The sequence below is a fragment of the Rhipicephalus microplus genome, chromosome 7 (genome assembly GCF_043290135.1).
Source record: "Rhipicephalus microplus isolate Deutch F79 chromosome 7, USDA_Rmic, whole genome shotgun sequence".
Taxonomy (NCBI): Eukaryota; Metazoa; Arthropoda; class Arachnida; order Ixodida; family Ixodidae; genus Rhipicephalus; species Rhipicephalus microplus.
In genome coordinates this window covers 89386778-89401028 of record NC_134706.1, presented here as the reverse complement: position 1 = coordinate 89401028, position 14251 = coordinate 89386778, and the positions used below count along the sequence as shown (strand labels likewise).

General features: G+C 42.4%; 1 protein-coding gene and 1 pseudogene across 5 annotated transcripts in view; one reads left to right on the top strand and one right to left on the bottom strand.

The window, feature by feature from the left end:
• Window positions 1-1256: 1256 nt before the first annotated feature.
• The window catches only part of LOC119185020 (uncharacterized), an 89972-nt gene continuing 76977 nt past the window's right edge, over window positions 1257-14251 (bottom strand). For 3 of the 5 annotated variants that reach the window (XM_075869459.1, XM_075869458.1, XM_075869461.1), the window contains 2 exons: window positions 12090-12191; window positions 5845-6002 (listed from right to left, as the gene is read on the bottom strand). In XM_075869459.1, coding sequence (XP_075725574.1) covers window positions 5928-6002; window positions 12090-12191 — 177 coding nt within the window. In that variant the 3' untranslated portion in view covers window positions 5845-5927. Of the gene's footprint in view, window positions 1455-5844; window positions 6003-12089; window positions 12192-14251 lie in introns of those variants that run through there. The other 2 variants (XM_075869460.1, XM_037434150.2) reach the window with 1 other exon arrangement.
• On the top strand, window positions 1649-5414 carry LOC119185865 (eukaryotic translation initiation factor 3 subunit A-like; annotated as a pseudogene).

The window sequence follows — 14251 nt, the reverse complement described above, 5'->3', positions numbered from 1 at the left end:
GTGAACAAAAAAAAGAGATAACGTATTGATAACTGCAATGGAACTTGAACCACCGACCTCACCAGTTCATGGGTTGCTTTAACCAACTACGCCACAGCTGCCGATTGGTTTGAGATGACAAACAAGCCTCTTTTGTATTGTTGTCGCGCTAAATCTAAATAACATTTTTGTTCACTTTTTCGTTTGGACGTAATTTTAACGGCTTTTATTGTTATGTCTAGACGTACCGCTAGACACTCCCGACTATTCAAACAAAGCGCCTAACCGGAAAATGCAACACGTCACTTCCGTGCGGCGCAGCAGCCGTTTCTGTGTGGGTACAGTGTACTAGAATGTGTGGGGGTGGCTTGTGCGCCGCAGCAGTCTCTGCCATTTTTTTTAAAGCTTGTTTTATGTGCTTACTTGTGTCATGTATCAAAAATATGAAACTTTAGCTTATTTCACTGCTTGTAACATGAGCCCTATTACCATTCAAACCCTGCCACTCTATGAATTTGCTTCCACTTAGTTCAAATGCACGTTATGGTTGTGCAAACCCTGCTACTGTTATCAGAGGATTTCATTTTTCTCAAACTGTAAATTCATGACTGCTTACTCTTGATGCCTCAATACTGCGGCTGCTAGGGCAGGTACAATTCTTTATAGAAGTCTGTACGTATTTTAATTCAAGTATGGACGCCGAACGAGAAGCACAACCCTTTTTAAATACTCATGGAAAAAGTGTATGCTTTCAGTTTTTGCCATTAGTCTATGTTGCCACATTTAAAATGTCAATTTTAATTAAGTACTTTCTTTTCCACCCAAGCCTTAAACAATAAATAGGTAAACCTAAGATATTTAAAGAGCAATACAAGTTGCTAGAAAAGTATGTATGTATTTGAAACCAGCATAACAAAACTGCACAAGAGGTTTGTTTAGTCACGGTTGCTAAAAAAATGCAAAAAATATGTCGAATATGAGTCTGCGCTCTTGAGACTCAATCTGTTCTTTGACCATGCCTGTGACTTAAAAACAGTATTTCGATTCTACATTTCAGAAACTTGCAGTTATAGGGTGCACTAGCTCAGAATTTCATGGTGGAAGTGAACACAATGGCAGAACAGTCTTTACACATTCTTTCCAGTGTGTGCATGTGTGTGCAATAATTTGTGTACCCTAGGTCACCTACTTTGTTCAGGCAGTGATCATACCCTTGTGTTTTAACACAGGTGACAAAGGGGATGTTAAGGGAAGGGGGGCAAATAAATGGAGTAGTATTGGCAAGAAGAGTTCATTTATTAGTTAATTTAAAAAAGTCTGCATTCTTTGTATCCTGTTTGATGCAGTTCATTGCCCAGTAGTAGAGTATTGTCCATAAGTCAGCTGGTCAAGTAGTACCATTTCTTCTGCACTATATTTTCAACCCTGGAAGGCCATCAGCCCAGGCGTCTGGCCTAATTGAGTGCTTCTCCTTCCTGTAAGAAAGAAAAAGAAGGCAAATCACAACACACAGCTGCCTGCCTTCATAAAAACAAAAGGAATAGTCTCAGTGCTAGAGGGAATTTATTTACTACTCATGCGAAACCTTTACAAAGTCATGTAGTCATCTGCATACACGCCAGGAAATAAAGCGCCATTGCACAGCACAAAGTTCTCTTGTGTTGCAAATATGAAGCGCACGGAAGACTGGTGTCTTGGGGTACATTCAAAAACCTCCTAAAGGTGATGTTGATGTTGACAGGTGCAGCTTGGTGTGGTGGGCCTGGAACTTCCCCAACTTCAAGATCTGTACCGTTGGCTTGAAGTGGACTTCCAGCCTCTCAAGTTGTCCGGGTGTGTCATGCAGTGCTTTGACTTCATTAACAAGTGGGAAGAATGCTCTGAATTGCGCATGTATGTGACTGCTCTGCAAGACATCACTATCATGCGACTGCTGAAAGAGGTGCTTTTTCATTGTTGGTACATGTTTGTTGTCTGTGGTGTTCACTTTTGCTGTCTTTCACTGCAGGTGTCGCAGGTGTATCAAACCATTGAAATCAAACGCTTGCTTGAGCTGGCCCCTTTTGCCAATGCCTTTTACTTGGAGAACATGGTGGTGGATGCCGTGCGAAGAAATGACTTGCAAGTCCGCATTGACCACAAACGTCGATGCCTGCATTTCGGCTCCGAGCTTAGTGTCTCTCAGCAAGAGGAAGTGGTGGAAGGGCCACATTTGCAGGGTATGCCAAGTGAACAGATTCGTTGTCAGCTTGTCAAGCTGTGCTCTGTCCTGCAGCGATCAGTTCATCTCATCAGACCAGAAGAGGTCAAGGCAAGTGTTTGCGTGTGATAGGCTTGGTCTAGCAGGTTTTAATTTTCCATTTTGTGCACTCCCCACTATCTAGGACTCTACGAAAGAACTCAAGATGAATATCATAGATGCATACCGCCTGGTCTGCAAGAAAGAGCACAAGATCCTTGAGCGCCAGCAAATAATAGAGGCTCGCAAAGAGATGCTGGAGAACCTCACTTTCCAGCGGGTGAGTGACAATGTTTTGTACTCTTGATTGTTTCAGTTGACATGTTTACAAAGCCGAAAATACACATTGTTCACTTTGCAGGAGGAAGAAGAGTGCAAACAAATGGAGGAGAGACAGCAGAAAATGCGCGAGGCAGAAAAAGAGCGCATAGTGCGCGAGGCAGAGGAGCGTGCCAAACAGCGCAGCCAGCGAGAACAGGATGAGATGAAGAAAAAAGTGGTGCTAGAATAGATTGAGCTTTTGCGCAAGACTGATATAGGGGCACACATATTTGAGGAATTAGAGGAAGAAGAGCTTGAGCGGCTTGATCCTGAGTAGATACTGAATCAACAGGTAGAGCAGCTGGATCGTGAGCGTAAGAAATGCAAACAAAGTTGAAAAAGCAAGAAAGAAAGGTGGACTACATGGAACGTGCTAAACGTCTGGAAGAGATCCCTCTGTTGCAGGAGGCCTATGAGCACTTCAAGCTTGAAGACCAGAAGTTCTGGCTGCAGAAAGAGGAGGAACGCATTCGTTTGCTAGTTCAAGAGCGAGAGGTTGCACTCCAACACAAGATGAGGCTGTCGCGCATGCACGATGACAAAGAGGAGTTCCTAAGCAAGCTGACGCAGGACCCCTAGTCCGTCTACAAAGATAAGCGCCGGCAGTTCGAGCAGCCGCTTGAAGAGGAGCGCCGCAAGAGGCTAGCAGCTCGCAAAGCTGAACGCAAAGAGCGATGCGAAAAATTTTTGCGCGAGCGCGAAGAGGCAAGACGGCGAGCCGCCCTGGAGGAGCAGAAGCGCATCGAGGCTGAACGCCTGAGTAAGCTGCGGGAGATGGAGGCCATTAAGGCAGCGCGCGAGCGGGAGATTGAAGAAAAGCAGCGGAGAATGGAAGAAGAGCGCCAGCGCCAGGAGGCTGAGAAGATACGGCAGCCAACTAGCCGCACCGAGGAGACAAGCAGCTGGCGCAAAAGGTGAAATGTTTTGCCTTCTGTACAGACTTGCCTAATGTGGCATTATTTTCATAGATGACTTTTTTTCTCTCTCTTTAATTTTCAGAGACGAGGAGGCAAAGCGCAAAATTGAGTCGTGGAGAAGTAAGTAGCCTGAATGCTAGCATAGAGCTGTGAAAACTCACAAACTGTATACACGTTCATCTTCTCAGGCCGTACTCTTGACAACCGTGAGAGCGAAAAAGAGTCCTTTGGAAGAAGAGATCGTGACAATGCGAAGGATCGCGACAACGAAGACAACTGGCGCCGAAAGAGAGACATTGATGACGGTGAGGCTACCAGAATGTATTATGTCTATGTTTAATAAAATACTCTGAAAACATGGGTGACCACATCTTTTGCAGTTTATTGTAGTTTAATTTTATTATTCAATTATATGCAGAGCCACCAGGATCAAGAGCACCAGAGTCTTGCTGGCGCAAAGCTGAGCCAGATGCTGACAAAAGTGGTTCATGGCGCCCTGGTGGAACGTCGTGGCGTTCAGGGGACAATCGGGTGCGAGATGGTGGTCGTCGGGACTTCGGGGAGGAGCCTCGTCCACCACCACCTCGAGATTTCGAAAGAGAGGATCGTGGTCGTCCTCCACGGGATTTCGACAGAGAAGATCGTGGCCGCCAGGAGTTTGGTCGAGACTTTGGGGATGACCGCCGTCGTAGGGACTTTGGACGAGCCCGAGAGTTTGGAGATGATCGCCCCGCCGGGTCTGGGGAAAGTGAGAACTGGCGTTCTGGGCTCAAGGAATCCAGAGGTGGTGGGTCTGGCTGGCAGTCAGATGATAAACGTCCATCACCACGAAAAGGTGAGGCAGCACAACGCACTACAAGGAAGTCTTAGCACTAAATCTGCATTGCTCCCTCAAGCCTTCATTTCTTCCAGCAGTGAATTGCTGGAAGTTAGACGTGATGTTACACGCTTTTTCACAATAAGTGTTTTCTTGAATTGGTGATCTTGCCCCACAGCAAATGTCCCAGTGTGTAGTGCTGTGTATGCAAGAAAAACTTTTGCATTTGCTAGCTTTTTTATCTGAAAACTATGAAGGCTTGCACCCATGCACATACAAGAGAAGAGACAAATTCAAGAGTTCTTACTACCACTCCTCTACTGTCGACATATACTATAAGGTGGCAGATCAAGTTGCGTGTGAAATAAAGATACCAGTCAATTTCGTGCATTTTCCTTCTTTTTGCTTGATTACCAATAAAACATTTATCCTTATCTTAACAATAGTCTGAACCGTTTTCTTTGAACATTTTTGCCTACCAATAATAGTAGGTGGACTAGAGCCGCAAGAAAATGTGCCCCTTGGTACTGAAGTGTGCACTCAACACATGCTCTTTCCTGTATTATGTGACCTAGCACTGCAGGAAATTTTTTATAGACATGAGGGCTACCCACGTGCAGTGAAGATCCTCTTTCCTGTATAAAGTATGTGCCCTAGCACTGCAGGGAATTTTGTATAGATATGAGGGCTACCCACAACATGCATAGGCCTAAATTCTGTTTTCCACCTCTGCACAGATCACATTACTGGCCCCTGGAGAGACAAAGAAAGCAGGCCAAACAAGCCAGATGCCACTGAGGATGGCTGGAAGGCAGTCCACTAAATCCAGTGCACAGATCCTTACTGGCCCCTGGAGAGGCCAAGCTACGCTGGTGCCGGAAGAGGCAAGGAAGCAGCAGGCCAGGCTCAACAAGCCAGATGAGGATAGAAAGTAGTCCACTACATCCAGTGGTCCTGCCATTGCTATTCAAAAACTGGCTTGCCTACTGAAGCTGGCAACTTTTCAAAGTAGAAAGGCAGAAGAATACGGCATTCTTCTTTATGTAACTACATGCACCCAAGAACCACTGCAAGAGGTTTGCTGCAATTTTTTTTCAGCATTTATTCTAAACAATCAATAAACTGGTACACAATACTTGAATGATGTGAACAAATTTCCATGAAGCAACCATTTAAAAGTTGTAGAGGCCTTGAAATTTGAACCTCCAATTGAATATATGGTTTCAGTCATAAAAAAAAAGTGGGATGTAGACTTATTCTGTGCCTACTGTACCATTGTACAGTAGGCACAGAATAAGTCTAAAACGTTAGAATAAGAAGAAAACACGTTAACATTATTGGAAGAACCTTTTACAAATGATTGGTTGATTGGTGGGTTTAACGTCCCAAAACCACCATATGATTATAAGAGACCCCGTAGTGGAGGGCTCCGGAAATTTTGACCACCTGGGGTTCTTTAACGTGCACCCAAATCTGAGTACACTGGCCTACAACATTTCCGCCTCCATCGGAAATGCAGCCGCCACAGCCGGGATTTGATCCCACGACCTGCGGGTTGGCAGCAGAGTACCTTAGCCACTAGACCACCGTGGCGGGGCCCTTTTACAAATGAAATGAACATGTGCTGGGAGCACAGTCAATGTGGAGTGCTACTCTAGCATGCATGCGACGTTTTTTTTCCCACTTGCTCTTCAGCAGGCAATCTTAATTTCTTCCTCCTTTTCTTCCCCTGAAAAGTAGAAGTGTGCGCACTGATCGAACTGACCATCCAAGATTTCTGCCACCATGTGGTATAAAAGCTAAAACAATTTACGGTTTTATAACATCCATGCATTGTGCACATTTTAAAGGGAGGCTCAACTGTACAGCCGCAGTCACGTCTGTGTAGAGCACGCGAGCAGCCGGTGTTTGCTCTGCATGGCTAAACCTTGGAGCAGTATCGGGCTCCGAGGTTTTCAGCCTGACAACTAGGCCACTCATGCTTTTGATACACCACTTCAGAGCCTGAAACTGCCTCAAGGTTTCACCCCGCTGAGCGAAAACCGGCTGTCCGTGCGCTCTACACAGACGTGGTCACGGCTGTACAGATGTACTTGAATTTGTTCTAAGCACGTAGCAGCAGGTGCAGTACTTTACTCTAAATGGCATAACTTCATAACCGCGAAGCCCAAGGGAACTTTGCTGATTATTTGGACCTTCCCTCTAAAGTGGTCACAAAACAGTCATGACAGCCAAGCTACTTCAAGAAAGCAAGCACATAGCATGAAACATCTGCATGGAAAATACATACAAGGACTTTAGACAGCCTGCAAACAATGCTGCAAACAATGCAGCATTGTTTGCGGACAGCCTGCAAACAATGCTTTAGACAGCCTGCAAACAATGTGCCATCTGTCGAAAGTCATGCACATGTCTTGCAGCAAGCTTTTGCAAAAAACAAATTAGTCATGCATCTACACACTATGACATCTGTAAATGCACATATTGCAAGACGGAGGAGGTAACATCCTTGCTATATATACAACACAAACATTAAAAAAAGGGGGAGGGGGCACCAATCCTTCAGGCTCAATAATAGCTACAGAACACATTCACACAGTTGTATGTAAAAGCTATAAACAATACAGGAACTGTACATAATCGATTCATACAACATCCACTTGTTCACCAACAATAGAAGGTAGAGGTAATCAACATTGATTCTCATTAGTTAGGCAGTAGTTGCATTACTGAGGCAATTATTTTCAGTGGTGTAAAATACTGCATCGAAAAAGCCAGCCTTTCAAAACAAAAAAGTAAACATGTTGGCCAAAGGAGACGAAACTGTACAATGTCTTTAGTACCATGCTTGTGACAGCTGTAATAACCTAGTAAGCATGAATAGAAGTTGACCTTGGCCCTTCAGTACGATTTGACTTAGCCCCCCTCCACCTCGATTTCTAAACCTAGGTACAGCAAAAAAAAGCTGACGAGAACTACAAGTAGCACAGGACAAATAAAGCTTTGGTCAGACGTGCCATGACTATCAGATTTACAGCGGTACCTCAAGTAGCCTCAGAGTAGAATAAAAAAGTCATAAGGCACTTGCTCTAATATCACTAATACTCCACATACAGAAAATGTTAGGCTACTGACAAAATTTAATCATATTGTAAAAAAAAAAAGGTTATGTATGCAGGAATAACGACCCAGTTACCTTATTCTGATTGGGTGACTACAATTGAGCAGGAATTTTTTTTTTTTTTAGTGCAGTAGTATCTCATCGCTGACATCCTATTTGTATGCACCAACTTAATTACAGTTGGGTTGCAAAACAGATAACATGCAATGTATACCAAAGAAAAAAAAATACCTTATACTCCACACGGGCATAGAGTATTACGTTGCATAAAAGCTGTGTTTCTGCAGCTATAGTCTGACTTTTGTGTAGATCAGCCAATGTTTTTATATTGACAATGACACACATACCACTGCATTATAGGAAAGTTCTTTCACTACCAGATCATACACACCACTAAAATGTTGGCCTTTCTGGAGCATGAAGTCATTTTGTACGTGTGCGCTGTACGTATGTGTTCAAAAGGAGTATTATACAATGGAAAAGGCAGCGGATTTCATGATACAATGCAACACATTAGTCTGAATTGTATACTTCAGAACTTCCATTTTGGAATGTGCAAACATTCCAACATGAAAGCTACCCTCACTGTTAGTTACTCCTGTTTTATGAAGGTTTTGAAGAGTAATGTTTTGTACAGAGGTCTCCCTTGTGTCTGCAGAACATACACAGCAGCTCAGCAATGAGTCCTAACTTTGCCATTTTCGATAATGAAGCAGTAACAAGGCTTAGGTTCAGACGACATGAATAGAAACAACAGTGTGGTATTACTGATCACATCACTAAACATATAAGCCACCACTTTTTGTATACATGCATGGTGAAATATTTCATTTTGGATTCTAGCATCCCAATAAATAGATGCCTGCAGTTAATACGCTGAATTTCAACATGCTGCATTATAGTCTTTTCATTAAGAAGCCAATACTGCAGGCTACTGATAGTAGGACCAGTAGAACAATAAACATTTTCCGTTAGCTTCTCAATTTTTCTCATTCAATCTATCAATGGTGCTCAAAATTTCTCGCATAAAAAAAATTGTTTCAGCACAGCACATTTCTTTCAGAACTTCCAGTGTCATCAAAAGTCGAGTTTCAATCAGCACTGTCATTTTAAGAACACGGCAATGTTAACGCCACTAATATTGTGTATGTGCTGTGGAATTTTGCCAACGCAGTAGGTGCCACAGCGACCCCTATATCACTAGTAATGACTGAGGTTGTCATGTAATGCAATGTGCACTGCTCATGTGTTGCCACTGATCAGATACACTAAAACTGTATAAGTTACTACTACTACATAGATATACTTCATCTGCCATAAAGAACTAATTTTTTCTTTGCTCACAGCCACACAAGTTTGTGCACTTGACTTTGTCTTATTAAACCCCAATGAAAGTTTTCTATGCACGGCAACAAATTCAGGATTACAAACACTTCAAGCATGACACAAAGCAAGCTATGGGAGAGTCATATGATTTACATGCAGGTTCATGCAGAGCAGAAACAATGCAACATGACACCAAGAAAGGTGCTGTCACTGAAGCAATAGGGAGTGACAAAATAATGCATACTTTTGTGAGATTGCTCCTTTGTTAATGATCTTGAATTGTAGTGGCATCCAAGAAAGACACTACCCTTACATCTGCTCCCTTGTACAGCCGACAAATGGTGCCTTATGAGCACCAGTGTTCTTTGCACATCATGCTCAAGCTATGTTCTCTTAATATTAAAATGGCGTTATATAAAATGCTCACCAATGTTCTAAGGTTTATGTTCAAAGGATGTGCATTGAGCACCTGCAAATAATACTGAAGCTGTTGGGTATTATAAATATGATCTCTGGCACGGCGTTTTCACTGGGGCAAGTTATTCACAGTTCGCTGCAGTGAGAGCCATGATACCTCCTATGCAGAGTGCAGTGTATAGGGGGCAATATAGTGTAAATTAGCTCTCGCATCGTAAAACAATAAAAGTAACTTCATGTTTCATAGTCACAAAAACGGCACAAAGTGACTGCAATGTGGAACTGTTCTCTGTATGTCACAACAATTACGCACTCCTTCCACTTTGCACAATTCAACTTGCATTGTAAGCCACACTAATCCAGAGCTCTACATGAACAACTGACCTCTTATGTACCATCAGGGATAAATGAAGCATGAATGGGACATGTTTATAAAGGCCAACTCCAGCGATTTTTATACCATGCCAGGATAATGGTGCTTTTAAGTTCTTGAGACACTTTTGTCACGCACCCAATACCTGAAATTCTTGACAAATATGTAAAAAATTTGCAATTAGCAGAAAACTGCAGTACCGAAACTCAACTAAGTGCTCTTCGACGTGACATAGGCGTTTGCCCGAACCTGCCTGATTGCGCACAATGCCCGCCAGAGGACACTACTTGTCCACACCGTCAATCGGCTAATGCGATTACGCTGTTATAGTATGCGGCCAACAACGCAACACCACTCCCTATCGCACCACCTATCGCAGGCTCACCAACACGGAAAAGAAAATGGCACGCCCAACCAAGGAAGTGCCGGCAAAACCCACAAAATCTATAGCAGACAAGCAGATGCTGCAGTGGCACATTACTTCCGCCAGGCAAAACTCAGCCTCACACCAGTCAAACACACAATGTAGCCATTAATTCTGGCAAGCGAGGTGAGCGTTTGGAGGCAAGCTATAAAATTCATTTGAAAAGGATCTGCGAAACTCTCAAGCCTGCAATTTAACATGAATGGCCCAAACGTGCAAATAATTGTACCCAGTGAATTTCATTGAGGTTCATTTGGCCTCAAAAAATCATCGGAGTTGGCCTTTAAACAGACACTTCAGAAATTTAATTATATTTTTACTCCCACAGCTACATTCGAGTAAGACAATGCCGTATAAAGGCTCTGCAATAGTTTTAAGACTTTACAGTAATTCAATCGCCATACAGACCTTAATTACTTCAACACTGATCTTAGTTTAGGATTCAGACATGAACTATTTTGTTTCAATGATGGCACATGATCATGTGCCCCAGCCACACCGATTCCACAAAACAAAAACACAACAAGCACAACATAACGCAGCTGAAGGTCAAAGCCACAATCAACTGCACCAATCAACCAGTGAAGCAGGTTTTCAGGCTGCAAAAGGCTTATAGAGTGACATTTTCAGCAGTCAGCATGAACAACAACCTTCCAAGAATGCTAGAAAGCAGTGCAAATATGCGCAATCACGAAATTGGGAGAAAGTTACAATAAACACATGAAGCAAATGGATGACAACTGCATCAGCAGGACATTATACAATCCTTGAATTAAGACTACTGCACCATTAAAAGTATGCTGCCTTTCACTGCAGTCCTCTGCATAAATGTGCAAGTAGCAGTGTCGAAACATTATTCCAGCGGTGGAACCACTCTGGCCATGAGTACCCTTGCTGCAGGCTGCCCGAGTGGAGCTGTGTAGCACTTAATAGAGAGGACTATTATTTATTTATGATACATAAGGTACCGGTATTCCCACAGCGCCTACTTCCAGCACGAGAGGAGATTCAATAAGCCGGTTTTCATCATTGAAAATCAAAAGTTACCTAGACACACTAAAAAGGGTGATGATCTTTACCAACACTTACTTTTAACAATAACAAGTTGGTGGCTAAAAATAAATCAGCAGCCAACAGATTCTACCAAACTCTAAAAGAACTAAAGGTCATTGATTAATTACATAAATTCCCAAGTGCTCCACCTGTTGGCATGAGATAAAAGAAGCCCTATGCTGACCCGGCTACTTGGGTAAGTCTCATGAACTGCCATTGGTGCTCACATGGCTAACAAAAGAGTGGTACTAATTATTAAATCACTATCATGGGTGATTTTGCATATATTTGTGTGTTATTATAAACAACATTAATAAAAGGGACAATGAAGCTTTATTACAATCCTTTTGCTTCATTATAAGAATGTACCCCCGCCCTCCCTCCTTCATTCAGCAGCTCTCTGAACTGCGCTCTGAGTTAAACTTGGTTGTTTCTACTTGTTTCCGCTACCTTCCTTTTCCCCTTTACGCAATTTGAATCTGCAGCGAATGTCACCACTTCAACATGACTTAAAATTTGCTATGAGAAAGAGAGAGGCACCAGAGGCTGTATCAGTCACTTTTGGTGATATTAACTTCACTAGCAGGCAACTTATCAAGCCAGTAGAAAAATGTCATTAGCCACATGAGAGATTTAACTAAAGGCCAGCTCACACTAAAGTGAAAGGAGAATACAGTCCAAGGAATGGCCACATCACATTTTTAAGCAACTAGTGAAGCTCAGGTTCAAGTGTATATGGGTGTGCTTTCATGGCAAATACTATATCATGCCAGGACAAGTCTTGACTCTAAGCTTGTTTTGATTGGCTAGAAGCTGTTGTAATGACCAGCTTCTAGAAATTGCAATCAAATGCTTTGTATCTGAACCACCCACCACACTGAAGCTTCCAGCACCTGGGAAAAATATGGATTAGGCAAATTGCACAGGTGTGAAATAGTTGGGATGCATCCTACATGCCTCATAACTCAATTGTCTCTCCAGGCAACCAATAATGGTTCACCATTAATGAATGAGATGCAATTGCTCAATTCAGAACTGAGGAGCGGCCATGTGATGAGTGTGCAGTGCCCGTCAGCAGTGCCACATCTGATGGCCCGCTCACCTTGTCATCCAAGCTATATTCCACTTTCCTTTCTCGTCCGTCACGGCCACGCAGGATTTTGGTCTCTGTGGTTTGCACCATCAACTGGGTTGCGAGAAAGTCCTGACAGCAAAAGAAATAAGACATGAGGCAGCACTCTGCTTGTTTACCACTAAGAGACAGGTTCTAAGGTCTTTCAAGAATCCAAGTGATTTTCAAAAAGTGCTGAGAAACCACTTTGTTTTTGTGCTTTCATATTAGCCCTCAGAATAAGGGTAGCGCTGCGATGACGTCACGGCTCAAACTCTTTCGACAGCCATCATGGCTCGCCCAAACAACGTGCTCGCTTTTTATGCTGTTTTGAGTTCTTGGGTTCACATCTTCTTTGTCTCAGATTTTAAATGACGAATAAAGCAGCAATGCTGTTTCAGGTGCAAAAAATCTATTTGTGTATGCTATCACCAAACGTGCCCTCGCTCCACCAAGCATATTTCAAAAGTGGTGATCAGGTTGTATTGTTCTTGGGAGATTCTTTTAGGAGTATGATGGTTTCTTTGCGAGAAGTTTTATTTTGTACCGGCCGCATCTGCACATCTCTGGACATCCTTTCTAGCAGTCTGTCAGACCTGTACTCCAGTTTAGATAACCGACTTGTAAATAAATTTCGCTTGTAGTTCATTACCTCCGAGCAATATGCAAGGCCCAGGAATTTTTTTCAGGGGGCGTTTTTGGATAGAATGGCTAACTTTGGCAACTGATGGTCGATGTGAAGGTGTGTAAATACTTTAGTAAAACACGAAAAATTGAAGCATTAAAAAAAATTTGGGGGGGGGGGGGGGGTGAGACTTTTCTCAAACCCAATCTAGCTACGGCCTTGGCAGCATGAACTGACAGGTGGAAAAAGCATGAGAGACGAGTTTGTACCTCACTGAGGCAAATAAAGTTTTTTGTGCGAGCTATGTTGTCAAGTGCACCACGGCAACAGTTGTGAATGCTCAACTTATTAGTGTCTGTTCGGCAAAGAAATCCTACTAGTGATTCAAATCAAGTTTTGATTACAGTTTGTTATGTGACTATCAATTAAACCAGCTGTTCATGAAGGTACGGTATGCCTGCATAATTCCCGACTGTTGAGAAGAAACCTGTACTAGCTGCGAATACTACTATTTTTACAAAAGTTCTATGTAACTAGTATTATAACTTTGTTGAATTTTTTAGATATGCTGCTAAACAAAAAATGGAGAAATCTTAAGAGTTCACAATTACTACAAGTAACATTTGCTATGCTTTGCTTGGATTTTTTTGTCTCTTAGTTCTAATTAAATATGCTAAGATTTTTTTTTTTTGCTAGAGAAATCATCTACAGTCTCTTGTAGCAGAGAACACAATTTTGGCGAATTACCTATTTTATTTGCAGATGTGCATGGAACTTGCATGATAAACTGCAAAATAGTTGACAAATTAGTCAATTAGAAATTATGTACAGTAAAAGCTTGTTAAGTTAGATTTACAGGGTCCAGAAATAGTATTTTAATTAAATGAATACTGAATTATCAAAAGTGTAGAGAGAACCATAAACTAATGCCTGCTACATGAACAAACTTTCATTTTGTTGACAAATATGTAAATGTTATACTTACTTTGTATAAGAGCAGTGCAAAAGCTACAATTTTTGTCTTGCCACTTTGTTTACAATGCGACCATGGGGTTGCCAGAGACTCCAAATTTAATTACCTCACAACATGCTCTGCACCACTCCCTTAATACAAAGAATTACCACCACCACATGCATGTGATCTTAGTTCATTAACAAGTAAACTGACCGGCAACCAATGGTTCATCCATTACAACATAGCAAAGAATCTTTAATGGCAGCATGCCGGCTACAGTTGAAAGCTCATCTGCAATAGCTTGCGACATGTTTGACTTTTGTGATACTACTACACGCACATAGTATCAAGCTGAGGAGTGCCAGATCTGCATGCAGAAAAAACTGCAGGACTAATTGATAAAGATGGCAATGTGGACAGTGCCACCTCGCTACGGTGGTCTGCGAAAGCTGTTTCTACTTTTTTGCATCGCACATTTGCAATGCTTCGCACTTGCCGTAATCCAAAGGATTGTTAGAATTAACCGAGCTGCGGCCAAATATACTAACCAAATTGACAGGAGTTTGATGCTAC